The 16851-nt window shown below is 36.7% G+C and overlaps 1 protein-coding gene across 1 annotated transcript in view; it reads right to left on the bottom strand.

The window, feature by feature from the left end:
• Positions 1 to 3513: 3513 nt before the first annotated feature.
• LOC123756850 (tensin-1) overlaps positions 3514 to 16851 on the bottom strand; it is a 36979-nt gene continuing 23641 nt past the window's right edge. The window contains exons 6-7 of the mRNA XM_069337485.1: positions 12898 to 13065; positions 3514 to 3557 (exon numbers count right to left, since the gene is read on the bottom strand). Of these exons, the coding sequence (XP_069193586.1) occupies positions 3529 to 3557; positions 12898 to 13065 (197 nt within the window). The 3' untranslated portion in view covers positions 3514 to 3528. The remainder of the gene's footprint in view (positions 3558 to 12897; positions 13066 to 16851) is intronic.

Here is a 16851-nt window from a genome sequence, read left to right as displayed (position 1 = left end):
TAAAAATGAGTTCCCTGTTGGGTTATTTGTGGACCTGCGTAAAGATTTTGACACTGTCAACCACCAAAACCTTCTTCTTTAATTACATCATTATGGAGTCAGAGGACACTCCCTGCAATACCTCAAATCCTACCTTACTGACAGGCTCCAGTATGTTTCTGTGAATAATTCAATTTCTCCCACCTACCCATCAACATTGGTGTTCCTCAGGGCAGCATACTTGGCCCTCTCCTCTTTCTCATCTACATTAATGACCTTCCAAATGCCTCCCAACACCTCAAACCAATTCTATTTGCTGACGACACAACCTTCATTTACTCCAGTCCTGACCCCCTTGCTCTAAATGCCACAGTAAATACTGAGCTAAATAAAGTCCATCTTTGGCTAACTGTCAACAAACTCACCCTTAACATTGACAAAACTTTCTATATTCTGTTTAGCAATAAATCCTCTAATCAAATAAATCTCAAAATAAACAATACCCAAATTTGTAACAAATTAGATGGCAAATTCCTTGGCATTCTCATTGACCAGAAGCTGAATTTCCAGGGACACATTCTAAATATATCAAAAAAAGTTTCAAAAACTGTTGGCATTCTTTCTAAGATCAGATATTATGTACCCCGCCCTGCCCTGGTGACTCTCTATTACTCCCTTATCTATCCATATCTCAACTATGGTATTTGTGCTTGGGGCTCTACTACCCAAAATCATTTACGTCCTCTAATTACTCAACACAAAGCTACTATTAGGACAATATCCAACTCTGGCCCCAGACATCACTCAGTACCCCTACTCAAATCTCTGAATATGTTAGACATTAAGTCACTGCACATTCTCTCATGTGTATTATACATATATAAAATGCTAAACTGTAATGCCAATCCTGACCTCAAAAGCTTCATAGAAGGTTGTAACAGAACCCATGAGCACCACACCAGAAATAAATACAGTTTTGATATTCCTAGAGTACGACTTAATCAAACTAGAAATGCTCTACAAATCAAGGGACCCAGATTGTGGAATGACCTTCCCAACCATGTTAAAGACTGTACCTCTCTCAACCAGTTTAAGATAAAAACGAAGCTATACCTAATAAATTCCCTGTAACCTACCTTACCCCTCTATTGTTAACCAATGTCTGTATTTTTTTTAAAGAGCGCTGTTTGTCGACAGAATTGTATTTGTGCTGCTTTTTCAGCTATGTTTTCATTCCATGTTTTCATTTTACTCTTTATGCTCAATTAGTATTAAGCTTTAGTCATTTAAGTTTTTCATGCCTGAAACGCTTTGCGTAGTGGCTTTAGGCATTGTATGTACTAGCTCTATCTGTAAGTCCACCAATCTTTGTAAAAATTTCTTGTATGTATGTACCTTACCTAAATAAACATTTATTTATTATTTATTATTATAAATGGTTTTGGCTATCTGTGGAATTTTAGAACTTCTGTTTTATATATACAGTTTTATTTATGTTTATTTATTTATTGAAGGGAAAATTTTTAGACTTGCACATAGTCAAGACACTTAACATCAGCATTTGCATATAGCATACAGTCAAAAAAAAGTTTCTCAAAACAACTGGCATACTTTACTTTCAGAAATCAGATACCATTCCCCAACTTTGTTCTTCTTACTTTATATTTCTAAATAATTTATCTCTATTATCTGTGCCTGGAGTTTAACCATCACAAACTTATAACAAATTCTAAACTATAACAAATTCTGTCCTCAGACAACATACAGCCAGTGTTCAAATTCCCAAACATGCTTAATGTACATTCAATCCACACATTCTCTTGTGTTATAATTGTTATCTATACTTACAAAGCCTTAATCCTAGATCAATACTAATCCTGCTTTGAAACTCAGCCTATATGGATGTAATACAACCCACAAACATCACACAAAAAAATAAATACATCTTTGATATTCTCAGAATCAGACAATACATGCATACATGCCATGCAAAGAAAAAGACCCTGAGTATGGATATCCATTCCTAATGAGGTAAACAAAATTGCTCGACCTATATTTTATTCAAAAGTAAAACTTACCTAATTTCCTCACAATACTATCCCATCTCGTGTATTAAGTTAGCCACATCTTTACTGCCTAGAAACATAACTTTAACATAATTTAACATTATCACCACCTTACCCTGGTGGCTAAGCCCTGAAACCACCTCAAGGTAACCTCAAGGTAGGGTACCCTATTATTTATGTTAACTAAAATTTCTCTTTATAAACCTCAGCCACTTTGAGATTATACATCTTTCATATATGTCCAAGAGTCTAGTGATTAATACAGTCATCTCTTGCCCTGCATAATGGTTATGTTCCATGAAAACACTGCACAGAGTGAAGCAATGGAGCGAAACTTCATACATGAAAGATGTAAAGTGCACAAGTTACAAAATTGAGCATGTACTGAAATGGTTTGGTCATGCTGACTGAATGCATGATGATAAAGGTGTAAGTGTGAATTTAAAGGTAGGGGGTGGAGAGAAAGGCCAAAATAAAATAAGGTAGCTGTACTCTGTAAGGATGTATTGCCTGAATATAAAAAGAATTCGAGAAGTAGTGTGGAGGAAAACAATGTGGCGGGAGCTTGTTACAAGGGCACGAGTATGTTACATGTTCATATATGATAACATACAAAGAAAACTACAGACTACAAAAAATGTTGAGAAGAGCAGGGAATTATCAGGAGAAAGCACCAAGCCATTACGACTATATAGCACTGAGAAGGGATCAAGATTAGGATTTGGGATGAGATGGTGGGGAAGGAATTGTACCCAACCACTTGGATGGTTGGGGATTGAACACTGACTTGCATGAAGCGAGACCGTCGCTCTACCGTCCAGTCCAAGTGGTTGGATAAGACAGTGAGTGGTTGCATAGCAGCACTCTCAAAATGTTGAGAGTGCTGCTATGCATAGTTCACAGCAATACGATGGTGCTGGGTCTCTATGATGCTGTTTAGTGTGCAAGATATGGTAAATGAGTGGGGGTGTCATTTAGATTACATCAACCTTTTTTTCCTATGATCTTTAAGCAAATGCTTCCCCACCCTATGAAAAAGTAAAATGGGATAATGATGATAAAATTAGCATTCAGGTCTTCTTGCGATATACTTCCGTAATAAAATGTATTTAAAAGCCTTTGAATGTACAGTAATTGTAATACTTTAATGAATCTTACCATGATAAGTATTTCATTACTAATTATTTACGGTAAATGCTCTAAACCTATGCAAATTCTCATATTGTGACATCAAGTATTTAACTATTTTGACTTTAATATCTGTGACATTGAAAGGGAAAACCTTTGTAATTGCTTTAGTCTCAAACACAATTAACTCTGCGGGTGACACCAAGATTTACAGAAAGTTGGCAAGAGAGGAGGATCATTATTTCCATGCAAAATGACATAGACGAGCTTCACAAATAGTCGGAAGACCAGTAAATGAAACTAATGTAGCAAAGTGCCAGATTTTGCAAGTGGGTCACAACAATGCACATCACAGTTACCATATTGAGAATACTGCCTTGCTATCTGTGGAAAAAGAAAAGGTCTTTGCTATAATAGTCTGCCAATCTTTGAAATCAGCATAGCAAGTAGGAGCAGCTGTACAAATTGCTAATCGAACTCTAGAAATTGTTTAAAGTATCCATTGAACACAAGGGCAAGAAAAATTATCATTCAGTTTTATAAATTTGCATAGCTCATTTTAATTACTGAATTCAAGTGTGTGAACCACACCTACAAAAAATTAATTTTATGACGAGGAACAATTTTAACGCATATGAAAAAAATAATTCGGATACTAGTCATCTTGAATACCAGATGATGATGGTTGCAGAACTGACAAGATTTCCTCAAACAAGGCATAACAGGACAGATTAAATACAAACATTTAAGATACAGTATTAAATATGACAACTTAAACTCTGAGAATACCTTTAAAATGTGTATATGCAACCTACTGAATCTGGACCTCTGGACTATACTGTACATCCAAATTACCTTTAAATTGTGTATATGCAACCTTGAATGCAAATATGGGGTGGACCTCATTGAAACTTAAAATACTGTACTGATTAATTTTGAAGATACGGATCCAGATGATTTCTTCAAAAGGTCAGATGTAACACAAACAAGGAGTTTAATGGTATCAATGGTATCAAAACAATGGTATCAAGCTTAGCAAGTGGCAATGTAGGATTGAAAACAGGGGATGCTTTTTCACCCACAGGGTTATAAACTCATGGAACTGCCTATCCACCGAAGTTGTAAATGCCAAAAATCTGTTGAATTTAGAAATCTAGCTATAAAAAATAATTAGGCCAAATGGAAGGACCTTTGACAAGCTGCTGGCTTCCTGTCCTCATCGAGGCCACTAGTGTGTTAATGGCCGTCAAGTAAATTTTGGTAAATTATTCTCAGCGAGTGACCCATTTGTTGCCAAACGCGACATGTTCCCACCATGCATTTGTTTTCTCTGTTCAGGCATCATTCTATTGGATTTTTTTACTGTATGTGATCAGAGAGTGCATGAGTGAGGCGGCTGCCATTGGAGTGTTGTGATAGATACATCCAAAGCATGTTATCTTTTCATGTGTGTTTGCCCTCATTATTTTAGAATGTTCATGAATTTCTCCTTTGGCATTTATTACTGAGTATTTGTGAATAGAAAAGATGTCTTTCAGCAAGAGTAGTCTGAAAAGACTAGGTAGAAGAAAGTAAAGCTGTCTATCCAGCCCATCCTCCTAAGGTTTTCCAATGTTAAGAAAATGGTCAATTTAATGTGGCCTCTCCTAACCTACCAGAAGACCCAAAACAGAAAATGGGACAGTATGTCACTTTCGGGAGTCGCTTCCACTTTCTAGTACGAAAATTTTTGGCCTTGTGTAAATCATACAAACGAAAAGCAACGTTCTTTGTAAGAGGACTGGTTGATATGTCTTAAGATTGCTGTAAAAGTTTAACTGATACAGAGGAGTGATCATGGCTAGGCAGACAAGTTTGATATTGTCACTTGGACTTTACCTCATGTAATAAAATACTTAGTGTATTTTATGCCATTACGGAATGCAGTTGCTTACTGTAAAATGCCGTTACTGTAAATACTGTATTAAGAACTGTATCTGATAGTGTCATTAAAGCTACAGATTCTATAATAATGTAAGAGTTATAGACTATGTCTTTCAATATTAAATATCACTTTTAAAAATTGTATAGTACATCCCAAAAATCTAAAACTTAAGAAAATAATATTTTTAGTTAAGCCCAAAATACTGTGCATAACTAGTTCCTTCATTTAATGTACAATTACTTGACCTACTATGTACCCACTGTAACATGTCCAGTGTATATTTTATGAATAAATTATTATTACTGGTATTATTATTATTGAAACACACCTTTTTGACAATATGTGTTCAAGTTCAAGCTCAACAAGCCACAATGTAGGACTGAGAACGGGAAATGCTTTTTCACCCACAGGGTTATTAACCCATGGAACCGCCTACCCGCTGAAGACGTAACTGCCAAAACTGTGCTGAATTTCAAAATATACCTGGAAACAAATCATCAGGGCAAATCGGGGGATCTTCAACAAGCTACTGGTTTCCTGTCCTTGTAGAAGCCACTAGGGTTAGTGGCCCTTAGCTAAGTCAAATAATTTCTTTGGTTGGATTTTTAGCTGGGGCCTGAATCGATCCAAGACCTTGCTCACATGCTCTCATCAACTCTCAGCTCCACCATGACAAGAAACTTATAAAATTATAAATTATATTGCTTCATAATTTAGAGGAGAGCAAACTTTTAAACACCATTTCCAAACAATAATTGGAAACACAAGGAAAACCAGTGATACATGCTATCTACTATACCAGTAGATAAGAAAAATAGATGATAGCTAGGTCTTCTAATATATATAAAGACTTAATCATTTGCTAAATTTATTTAGCAATTCATATATATTAGTTTACTTCTCATATACCAGTAGTATTAAGTATTACTGTTACAATCCTAGCATCTATTGTTTGAATATAGGAGCCAAGATCTTATGGAGTTTGGTACCTGCTTGATACCTGCTTGATGGGGTTCTGGGAGTTTTTCTACTCCCCAGGCCCAGCCAGAGGCTATGCTTGACTTGTGAGAGCTTGGTCCAACAGGCTGTTGCTTGGAGCGGCCCACAGGCCCACATATCCACCACAGCCCAGTTGGTCCGGCACTTCTTGAAGAAAACTATCTAGTTTTCTCCTAAAGATATGTCTACGGTTGTTCCGGCACTATGTATTTTACTCGCTGGGAGGATGTTGAACAACTGTGGACCTCTGATGTTTATACAGTGTTCTCTGATTGTGCTTATAGCATCCCTGCTCCTCACTGGTTCTATTCTGCATTTTCTTCCATTTTGTTCACTCCAGTATGTTTTTATTTTTGTTTTTTTTTTCCAGGGTCAAACTTAATCTGTGTAAACACTCTATGCAAATTAAGGGACCTAGTCTATGGAACTCACTCCCTAGTGAATTGAAAAACTGTAAAACTTTTGCCTTATTTAAAAGCAAAACCAAAAAGTACCTAACTACTTCTATTTAGTTTCCTACACTGAGCTTTAAATTTTCTCTGTACCTAGTGGTACCCAATCTCCTAATTTTTATGTAATATCAAACAACCTTATCATTGTGTTCATTGCTGTCTTCTTTTATGTGCTAGCCATATGCTGTATTGTGACTACCAATTTTTATCAACTACCATTCAAGCTGTCATTGCAATCAATCTTATATTGTTTCTGCTGTATTGTGCCTACCAATTTGTTGTCAACTACCATTTTAAGCTGTCATTGCAATCAATCATAGCTACCTATGTGCTTTAATATACTGTACCTATAATTTTCTCTCATCTTTTTTTTTTTTTTTCATTCCATGTAATCTGTTATCATTTTTTTGTCTATAAATTTTGCAAGTATTTACCTCCTTAAAATTTTCTTAGATTAAGGACCTGCCCGAAACGCTGCGCGTGCTAGTGGCTTTACAAGACTGTAATTACCATAATTGTATCCTCACATTCCTTATGTACATTCTTGTATATGCATAAATAAATAAATAACTAAATAAATTTTACTGTGTAGATTTGGGACCTGACCCTTTAGTATTTTCCAAGTGTATATTATTTTATATCACTCTCGTCTCCCTTCTAGAGAGCACATTTGGAGAGCTTTGAGATGATCCCAATAATTTAGGTGCTTCATCGTGTCTATGTATGCCGTATATCTTCTCTGTAATACCTCTATTTCAGCAATCTCTCCTGCTCTGAAGGGGAAAGTGAGTACTGAGCAGTACTCAAGACGGGACAGCACAAATGATTTGAAGAGTACAAACATTGTAATGGGATCCTTGGATTTGAAAGTTCTCGTAATCTATCCTATCATTTTTCTGGCCGACGCAATATTTGCTTGGTTATGCTACCTAAACGTTAGGTCATCAGGCATCATTATTCCCAAATTCTTTACATGCTGCTTTCCTACTATGTATGTATTTCCTACTGCAGTATGTATTTCCCTTCAGTATGGTAACTACCAAATCAATGTCATTATATTACAGCAGATTGGTGAAGAAAAGGATATGAGAGTCAAAATCCACTACTCACTAAAAGTTGCACAACAGGTAGGAGCAGCAGTCAGAAAAGCTAACCAAATCCTCAGAATAATCAAGCAAACCTTTGAATAGGGAAAAGAAAGTAGTGATTCAATTGTATAAATCCCTGGTGTGCCCACATTTGGGCTACTGTATCCAGGCACAGAAACCTCTTTTACAGAAGGACATAGCTGCTCTGGAGAAAGTGCAACACTGGGCAACAAAAGTCATTCCAGAGCTAAGTCATCTCTCGTATCAGGAATGGTTGAGGGGCCACAGGCCTAACAACACTGCAAACCAGGCATGACAGGGCAGATCTCATTGAAACTTTTAAAATACTGAACAAGTTGGAGGATGTTGATCCTGACAAATTATTCAAAAGGTCAGATGCAACACAAACAAGGAGCAACGGTTTCAAGCTCAACAAACCTCAACGAAGGAATGAGAACAGGAGATGCTTTTTCACCCACAGGGTAATAAACCCATGGAACTATCTACCCACCAAAGCTGCAAAGGCCAAAACTCGGGTTAGGTTTTAAAATCCACCTTGGGGGTTTTCAGTACTGTAATTATTAAATAGTGTAAGTTTTAACTGGAGTTTATCTCTTCCATTGTCTAGAGTTAAGCCACCATCACCTAGACAGCAGTTTTTTATAAAGACCAAACCACATACCAGACGATGAAGAAATGACCAAAAGATCAGTTTTTTATATTGATTTGTGGGACTAATTTCCAGAGGGGCTGGGCCAAGCCTAACTCTTCTAAGTGGTTGTAACGAATGATTAAGTGTACGCTATTTGGTTGATTAGACACACAGACTTTAGTGGGTTAGATATTTATTTTAGTAGTCTTGGTTACAGCAGTCGGTTTGTTGACAGTGTAGTGAAATGTTGTAGGAGTTGAGAAGAAGCCTGGAGCAGGCCAGAGAGTCGAGTGAGGCCGGGGTTAGAGAGCTCGGATGCAGGGTGTGAGTTGTAGAGCGTGGTGCTCTGAATGCAGGCAGAGTCGAGGAGCTCGGTGTGGGATGAGAGCATGGAAGCTCGACGCGGACAGAGTCTGGCTTTGTGTCGAGGCTGAAGTATCTTATGAGGGTAGGAACAGGACATGCCAAGGGCTACATTATTGTTGGTGAATACTGAAGACGTGTGATATCTCTCAAGAATCTGTACTGAACCACTCTTGAAATTAGACTGATGATTATTATTCACTATTGGTTGCTTATATAATCGGTTCATACCTCACCTGATTAACCTCTAGTAGGTTAAGAAGAAGTATTAATTGTAATTAGGGAAGAGGTATGAATTGTAAATAGTGGACTAAGTAGAATTAACAAACCCATCTCATTTTCTGCACATAAGATAATGAGAATATGGAGCAAGTATATTACTGATATAATATACTTGCTACATAACTTCCCCTCCCAGTGGATGAAAGAAGAGAAATAAAACAAATATGAGAATATTGTTTCCCTGGGTTGCTTTACTATAAATCTTTGTGTTATCTGCAAATTTGATGATGTGGTTTGTAATATTCTCATCTATGCCTTTAATGTATTTGACAAAAAGGGTTTGCTCAAAAATGGACCCCAGATGTCACATATGTCTCCATTCAGAATTGGACCCATTTAGCATGACTTTTCTTTGTTTCAACCATTGTGTTATCCATTCAAGAATTTTACCATTTATTCCATGGGCCTGTAATTTCTTTGCCAATCTTTCATGTAGTACTTTGTCAAAAGCTTTAGCAAAATCCATGTATACTATCCAATGGAAATATTGTCTGAAGACAAAGATTGTTATAGTTCTGATAGCAGATTTTTTGCTGTGTGATGATGGGTTTGAGGTAATTTGCAGTGGATGAACCCTATGCACAAATACCATACACAAGATAGATTAGCAAGTAGTATAATGAGAGGAGAGCAGAGTGGGAACATAATACTGTATCTGATTTAAGAGGTATACAGACCGTTTTTGAAATTTTTTTGGCTGTGTGTTGTATGTATAGCCAAGGAACCTTTCCTCATTTTCTTTGATAATGTTAACATTGTATATCTGAAGTTAAATTTGATTTGATGATTTACTTCCAAATAAAATGTAGTAGGTCTTTTCTATGTTTAGTGTGAGTTTGTTGGTTGACATCAATGAGTAGATTTTTATAATTCATTGTTAACAGTATTATTTAGTGTGTGGGGTTGGGGTCTGAATAGATAAAGGTAGTATCATCAGAAAATAGTATAGATTTAAGAACGTTAGAAACATTTGGCAAATAATTGATGTATATAAGAAATAGAAGAGGTCCTAAGATGCTGCCCTGTGGCACTCCTACTGTTAATAGTAGAGTGGGGGAGGATAACTTCCTCAGTAGTTAATCGAGGGATATTTCGGTTTTCTTGTTTCCAATTATTACTTGGAGGATTGCGAGATTTGCTCTGCTATTTGTAGTCCTAGTGTACAGTGTCTCTGTACCCGTGTTTAAAAACATGGGAAGACCATGTACAACAGTTCTTTCCACAGTGGATAAAAATCAATAAATACAGTACAATACCTGGCATTAGAGCAGTGTCCTAGGTAGACTTGGGACCAGACTAAGGAAGCACCAAGGAAGTTTCTAAAATTTGAACGAATTTGAAGAAGCAATTTACAAGAACTATACTACTGCTATCTACAATGCTAATGATCATTTAGTTAAGTAATAAACCTGGTTATCATATTATTTATTATTATAATATAGAATAAGAAAATAATTACGCATTTTTTATATTTAAATATGTGCAAAGACTTGTTTTATGATTTCCTATGAGAAAATATGAAAAAAATATGATAGTAGTCAGGAACTTGGAGGTCATACTGTATTGTGAGATACTAGAGTTATCACAGCTCTTAGCTCAACATTCATAATACAAAGCAGACAACAGGAAATTGGACATCAACAGCTAATATCAGCTATCTATACAATATCACATATTCACTGAGGTCTGATTAACACATTTTTTGCCCTCTGTAATCCTTTTGCACTATTGCTCACAGGACGAGTCTGAAGGCATGCAATAAACTATCCACCGCTCATACCAACTATCAAACCCCATAGTCATAAACCCGTGGAACAGTCTACTCACTGAAGCTGTTACAACATAGCACTCTGCTTAAAAATAGGTTTAGAAAAATCATCAGACAAAATAGTGAACCACTTTACTAGTTATAAGTTTCCTGCTCTCAGTAAGCCCACTTTAGCTTCAAAAATTTTGTTTCTATTGTTAGGGGACAGGAAGCCTGTTAAGCTTATCAGGCCTACCTAACCAGTAAATGGCCTTTCCCTGGATGCAACCCACAACAGTTGGCTAACTTGCAGGCACCTCTATTTACTGCTAGGCGAACAGAAGTGTCAAGTATAAGAAAATGTTGCCAAACGTCTTGACCTGTTCAGGAGTCAAACCCAGAACCAATAGATTCTGAGTCACCTGCACTCACAATAGCACATCTATATGTTTTTGCACATGCAAGCATTTAACCCTCTTAATGTGGCTATTATTAAATTTTTATCACCTCACCTGTGTGGGGAAAATTGCTCTTTTAGAATAATACATTTGCATGCAGAATAAAATAGAATAAATATCTAAATCTGGTTTTGTGCACAGTAGGAGGTTGCCTTTTCCAATATGTGTGGCATTCTTTCCCTTTGTTTTCACTAAAATTTGGCTTAAAAATATGAAAGATCATAAATACTGATATGAATACGGGGTAATAGTACTTTACTAGACCCCCTTTTTATCCCATTCTCAAAGAAATTCTTTAGTATGCTCCTAACGAATATAAGAAATATTGCCGGAACAAAAACAGACATGTTCAAGAATCAATGCAGTATTTACAACCTGGACCAACTGGGTTGTAATGGATGTGTAAGCCAGTGGGGCCACTCCAATCAGCAACCTTTTTAGATCGAGTCATCACAAGTCAAGTCTAGCCCCAGCATGGGCTTTGGAAATAGAAGAACTCTCATAACCCATTCTAGGTAAGCAGTCTCTGTGGCGCAGAGGTAAAACACTAGCCTGGCGCTTTGGGAGCACTTTGGCCTAGGTTCATATCTTGGCCAGGGAGGATTGACTGGGCACCAATCATTAACTGTAGCCTCTGTTCATCCAGCAGTGAATGGGTACCTGTTTGTTAAACGATTGTTGGGTAGTATTCTGGGGAAAATTAGGATTAAGGACCTGCCCAAAATGCTATGTGTACTAGAGGCTTTACAAGAGTGTAAGAACTCTTGTACAATGGAACCTAGGTTGACGAATGCTCCTCTTTACGAATTTTTCAGAATACAAGGTCAATTTCCTCATAAAATTTGACTTGGTATTCGAATTTTGCCTCGGTTGTCGAGTTTGTTGATACAGTACTGTATATGTATTTGTTGATGAGCCCATGGTTCTGCTTGGTGCAGGGCGAGGCATGCTTAGTTTATCAGTGTATAACGCCTAGTAACGACAGCGCTTGAATTCTTTATGAAGAATTTCATTGTTTTATTGCTTTTTTGGTTTCAGAACATAAAGGTTCTTATTATATATCATGCCATGGGTCCCAAGAAAGTCAGTGGTAAAGTTCAACCAAAGAAAATAGTTGTCAGTATGACAATAAAAGAAAGACAAGACAACATTCATTGTGAATGAATGTGATGTCTCACCACAGACAAGTGGTGAAACATAGGGAAAAACAAGTGTCTATAGACAGAGTCTTAGTAAGACAAGCAAGCAGTAAGCTACAACCAAGTCCTAGTGGTATGCCTGCAAAACGTAGATGAGAGTGTACCCCAGAAATATCATCACTGCCTGATGTTATAATGGGATGGGACTCCCCTTCCAAACACTAAAACCTCTCCTCCCCTCCCCTCCCCCCCCTCCTCACCATCTTCCATACTCCAAAAAGAGTCCTCAATAAAGGTAAGGTACCTATGAGTAGTATTCTGTATAAAATGCATTTTTATGTTAATATTTTTGGGTGTGTGGAACGAATTAATTCAATTTACATTATTTCCTATGGGAAAATTTATTTCTGTTTTTGAATTTTCGGTGTATGAACCATCTCCTGGAACGGATTAAATTCGTAAACGAAGGGGCCGCAGTATAAATATAAAAAAAAAAAATGTGAAAAATAAAGGTACATTCTAGGTATCCTTGCTACAAGAGAGAGAATAAGAAGCAATGACAACTCTTAACAGTGTTGTTATTATATTTAAGTCCCTAGTGTATGAAACAATGTACTTACCTGGGTCATCCATCTGCTCAAAAGTGAAGTCGATGTTTTCGTAAGAGTTCCACGATGCAATAGCACAAGGAGACTTGTCACAGGAAACATTTGAAACTGTTCGTGGTCGTTCGTCCGGAGAATGAGTGAAATATAGCTCCACACTTCCATCAAGTGGGAACCGCATGTCTGATGGAGAAATTATTGAAGAAAGATTAACACTAAGGTAGATGCTTATAATACAAATATGAATATAATAAGAAATACTCTATAATGCAATCATTGAACATAATGACCATTAAATCATACTAAATAAACTCAGCACTATTGTTCATACTCTTAAATGTACACACAAACATCCTTATCAGCATCTACTGTATTTCAGTGTTTTAATTGACTTTCAGTATACTGTATTTCGGAGTTCATTCCATCAACTCAAACCTTGATCCTACCCATCTTTAAATCAGTCTTATATACTGAATATCTATTTCATTATTATTATATATTCAAAAGCAGTTCATACCTGATGCCTTTTTGTCTTAGAGAACTGTGTTTTATTGATGTGAGGTCTTGTGATCAATTTACCCCTAGACACCTCGAGTGCCTCCACATGTTTATGATATTAAAAGGTGCATTTATAATTTTTTATTAAGTATTTCACATGAATTTACCTGAAAGTATCTAATGAGAACAGTGATGCAGTTTTTATATACTTTTTACATTGAGAAGAATATATGAAAAGTAGGAGGATTTTCCTATCAACTATACAATTATATACTAATGAGAAAGTATATGTTAACAAAAAGAAAAGATTTAGCATATACTTATATACAATAAGCTGAATATGGGACTCATAAACTGCTTATGGTCTCCCATTACCAGGGAAAGTTTATCAATGTCCCAAAAGGCCAATGACTGACCTTTCCCAGGATTTGACCCCATAACATTTGTCTAATTTCCAGGTACCTATTTACTGTTTGGTGTATGTATGTATGTATGTATGTATGCATGTATGTATGTATGTATGTATGTATGTATGTATGTATGTATGTATGTATGTATGTATGTACAGTATGTATGTACAGTATGCATGTACAGTATGCATGTACAGTATGCATGTACAGTATACATGTACAGTATGCATGTACAGTATGTATGTATGTATGTATGTATGTATGTATGTATGTATGTATGTATGTATGTATGTATGTATGTAAGTATGTATGTATGTATGTATGTATGTATGTATGAGAACAATTAATAATATTAATTGTATTATATTTACAATGCAATATTAATTGTATTGTATTAATATATTAATATATTAATAATAATAATAATAATAATAATAATAATAATAATAATAATAATAATAATAATTCATTGTGTCAGGGGACAGGCAACCAGTTTATACATACAGTACATGTTAGGCTTATATTTGTCCCCCAGGGTCGAATTATTGACACTCCCCAGGATGCAACCCCACAATAAGCTGAGTAACTCCTGGGTACCTATTTATTGCTAGGTGGACAAGGGCATTAGGTGATAGGCAATTTGCTAAACCATTTCTGTCCCCGCCCAGGATTCGAACCCAGAATTCTTGATTCTATCACCCAGACCGTGGTACAGTAGTTCGATGCGGCCGGAATCTTACTTTACTCTGTAACGAGGCTGAAGTGTCTTGTGAGAGGAGGAACTAGATTTGTCGCGTGTTACAGTGTTGCTGGTGAATGTCAATGGGTGTTAATTATCTGTGGTATCTCAAGTCTGTAGACAAGTCAAGTCAACCAGGCTGTGACTCGTACGTCAGGCTGCGAGCAGCCGCGTCCAACAGCCTGGTTGATCAGTCCGGCAACCAGGAGGCCTGGTTGACGACCGGGCCGCGGGGACGCTAAGCCCCGGAAGCACCTCAAGGTAACCTCAAGGTGTACTCTTGGAGTTTAGAGTGATGATTTTTTTTTCAGGGATATTCCTGCACAGGCCCTAAGCCTCTGGCTGGCCCACTAAATGATGATGATTCGCTGAGGAGGGTTTATATTACATGATGGTGACTTGTACCTACACTGTACGATGGTGACATTGACTCCCTCAGTGTGAAATATAATATGTGATTAACATGAAGTTCTTAATGAAAAGAAACAAGAACGGATAAAGGAGAAGAGAACGGACAAGCATACCATTTGAGACCTTTGCTTCAGTGCTTCTTGAGGGAAAATGCATGTTTATACATGCCCGAAACGCTTTGCGTAATAGTGGCTTTAGGCATTGTATGTACTGTACTAGCTATACCTATAAGTCAAACAATCCTTGTAAATATTTATTGTATGTATGTACCTTACCTAAATAAAATTGTATTGTATTGTATAATTTGACCAACAGTAGAAGCACTGCTGTGGTCAAGTGGCAATATTTGATATTCACGTAATATTTTGGGGTGGAGAATTGACCTCGTGCCTTTGGATTCTGGTAGGTATTGGATGCAGGTTCAACAGTTGTCTTCTCTTGACTGGACGTTCCAGTATGGATATGTCATTTTGTATTACTCTGTAGAGGAGACTTTGTTTTATTGTGTTTGATCTCATCAGTTTTATTGTAATCTAATCTGAGAGATAATTCCTAGTTCCTATTTTTTGAAAATCCGTCTACTCATAGTATTTTAAAGTACAGTACATACCTTTAAGATATTGATATGTATGTTAATATTACTAGATTTGATAATAAATATGGAATATTGACATTCTAATTATTTACTTAAACTCTTAAAGAAAATTAATCTCCCACTTCTCCTCAAGAAATATGGTGGGATACTTAAACCTTCACTATTATGCCCATTCTTTTCTTGTTGCAAGAATATAACCCTTTGTGAGATGTATTAAGAAGGACGAGATCTCCAAACATACGTACCATAGGCATTCATGGTACGTGTCAGATATATTACAGAACTATTTTCCATCGATTCTCAGATTTTATACGTTTCCAAGAAATGCAGTACAGTACTGTATTATGCTTTTGTGGAGAGGTGGGATTTATCATCAAGACTGTAATCTCTGTCCCACATGGACACTATATTGTGTTGGTAGAGTAAAGACAAGAATATTTAAGCAGTCCTCATCGCGCAGTGATAACGAAACGCTGCGCGTGCTAGTGGCTTTACAAGACTGTAATTACCATATTTGTATCCTCACATTCCTTATGTACATTCTTGTATATGCATAAATAAATAAATAAATAAATAAAACACTCGCCTGGCGCTTCACGAGTACTTTGGCCTGGTTTGTATCCTGGCCGGGGAGGATTGACTGGGTGCCAATCCTAAACTGTAGCCTCTATTCACCCAGCAGTGAATGGGTACCTGGTTGTTAAAAGATTTGGCAGTCGTATTCCGGGGAAAATTAGGAACAAGAACCTGCCCGAAATGCTATGCATGCTAGGTTGCTTAACAAGAATGTAAGAACTCTTGAACATATACATAAATAAAAAAAAAATGCCTTCCATACATGTCTGTCTTATGAAGACGCAAGAAGCTCTTTTTCTCGTGTCTTTTCTTAGAAATATGAATACTGTAATTGGGTGATAAATATCCCACAAAATGACAATTATTTTGAAAACCCATATAAGTTCTAAAAAAGTTGAAGCGTAGAGTTATGGAATTCTCAGTATAGGTAAGTGCTTATAGAGCTCTCAGTGTGTGGGTAAGTGGTTATGGAACTCTCAGTATGGGTAAGTGGTTATAGAGCTCTCAGTGTGGGTAAGTGGTTATGGAACTCTCAGTACAGTATGGGTAAGTGGTTATGGAACTCTCAGTATGGGTAAGTGGTTATAGAGCTCTCAATGTGGGTAAGTGGTTATGGAACTCTCAGTATCGGTAAGTGGTTATGGAACTTTCAGTATGGGTAAGTGGTTATGGAACTCTCAGTGTGGGTAAGTAGTTATGGAACTCTCAGTATAGGTAAGTGGTTATAGAGCTCTCAATGT

This window comes from Procambarus clarkii, chromosome 5 (genome assembly GCF_040958095.1).
Source record: "Procambarus clarkii isolate CNS0578487 chromosome 5, FALCON_Pclarkii_2.0, whole genome shotgun sequence".
NCBI classification, from domain to species: domain Eukaryota; kingdom Metazoa; phylum Arthropoda; class Malacostraca; order Decapoda; family Cambaridae; genus Procambarus; species Procambarus clarkii.
Note: the sequence above shows the minus strand (reverse complement) of the source record. Positions and strands in the feature narration are given on the sequence as shown.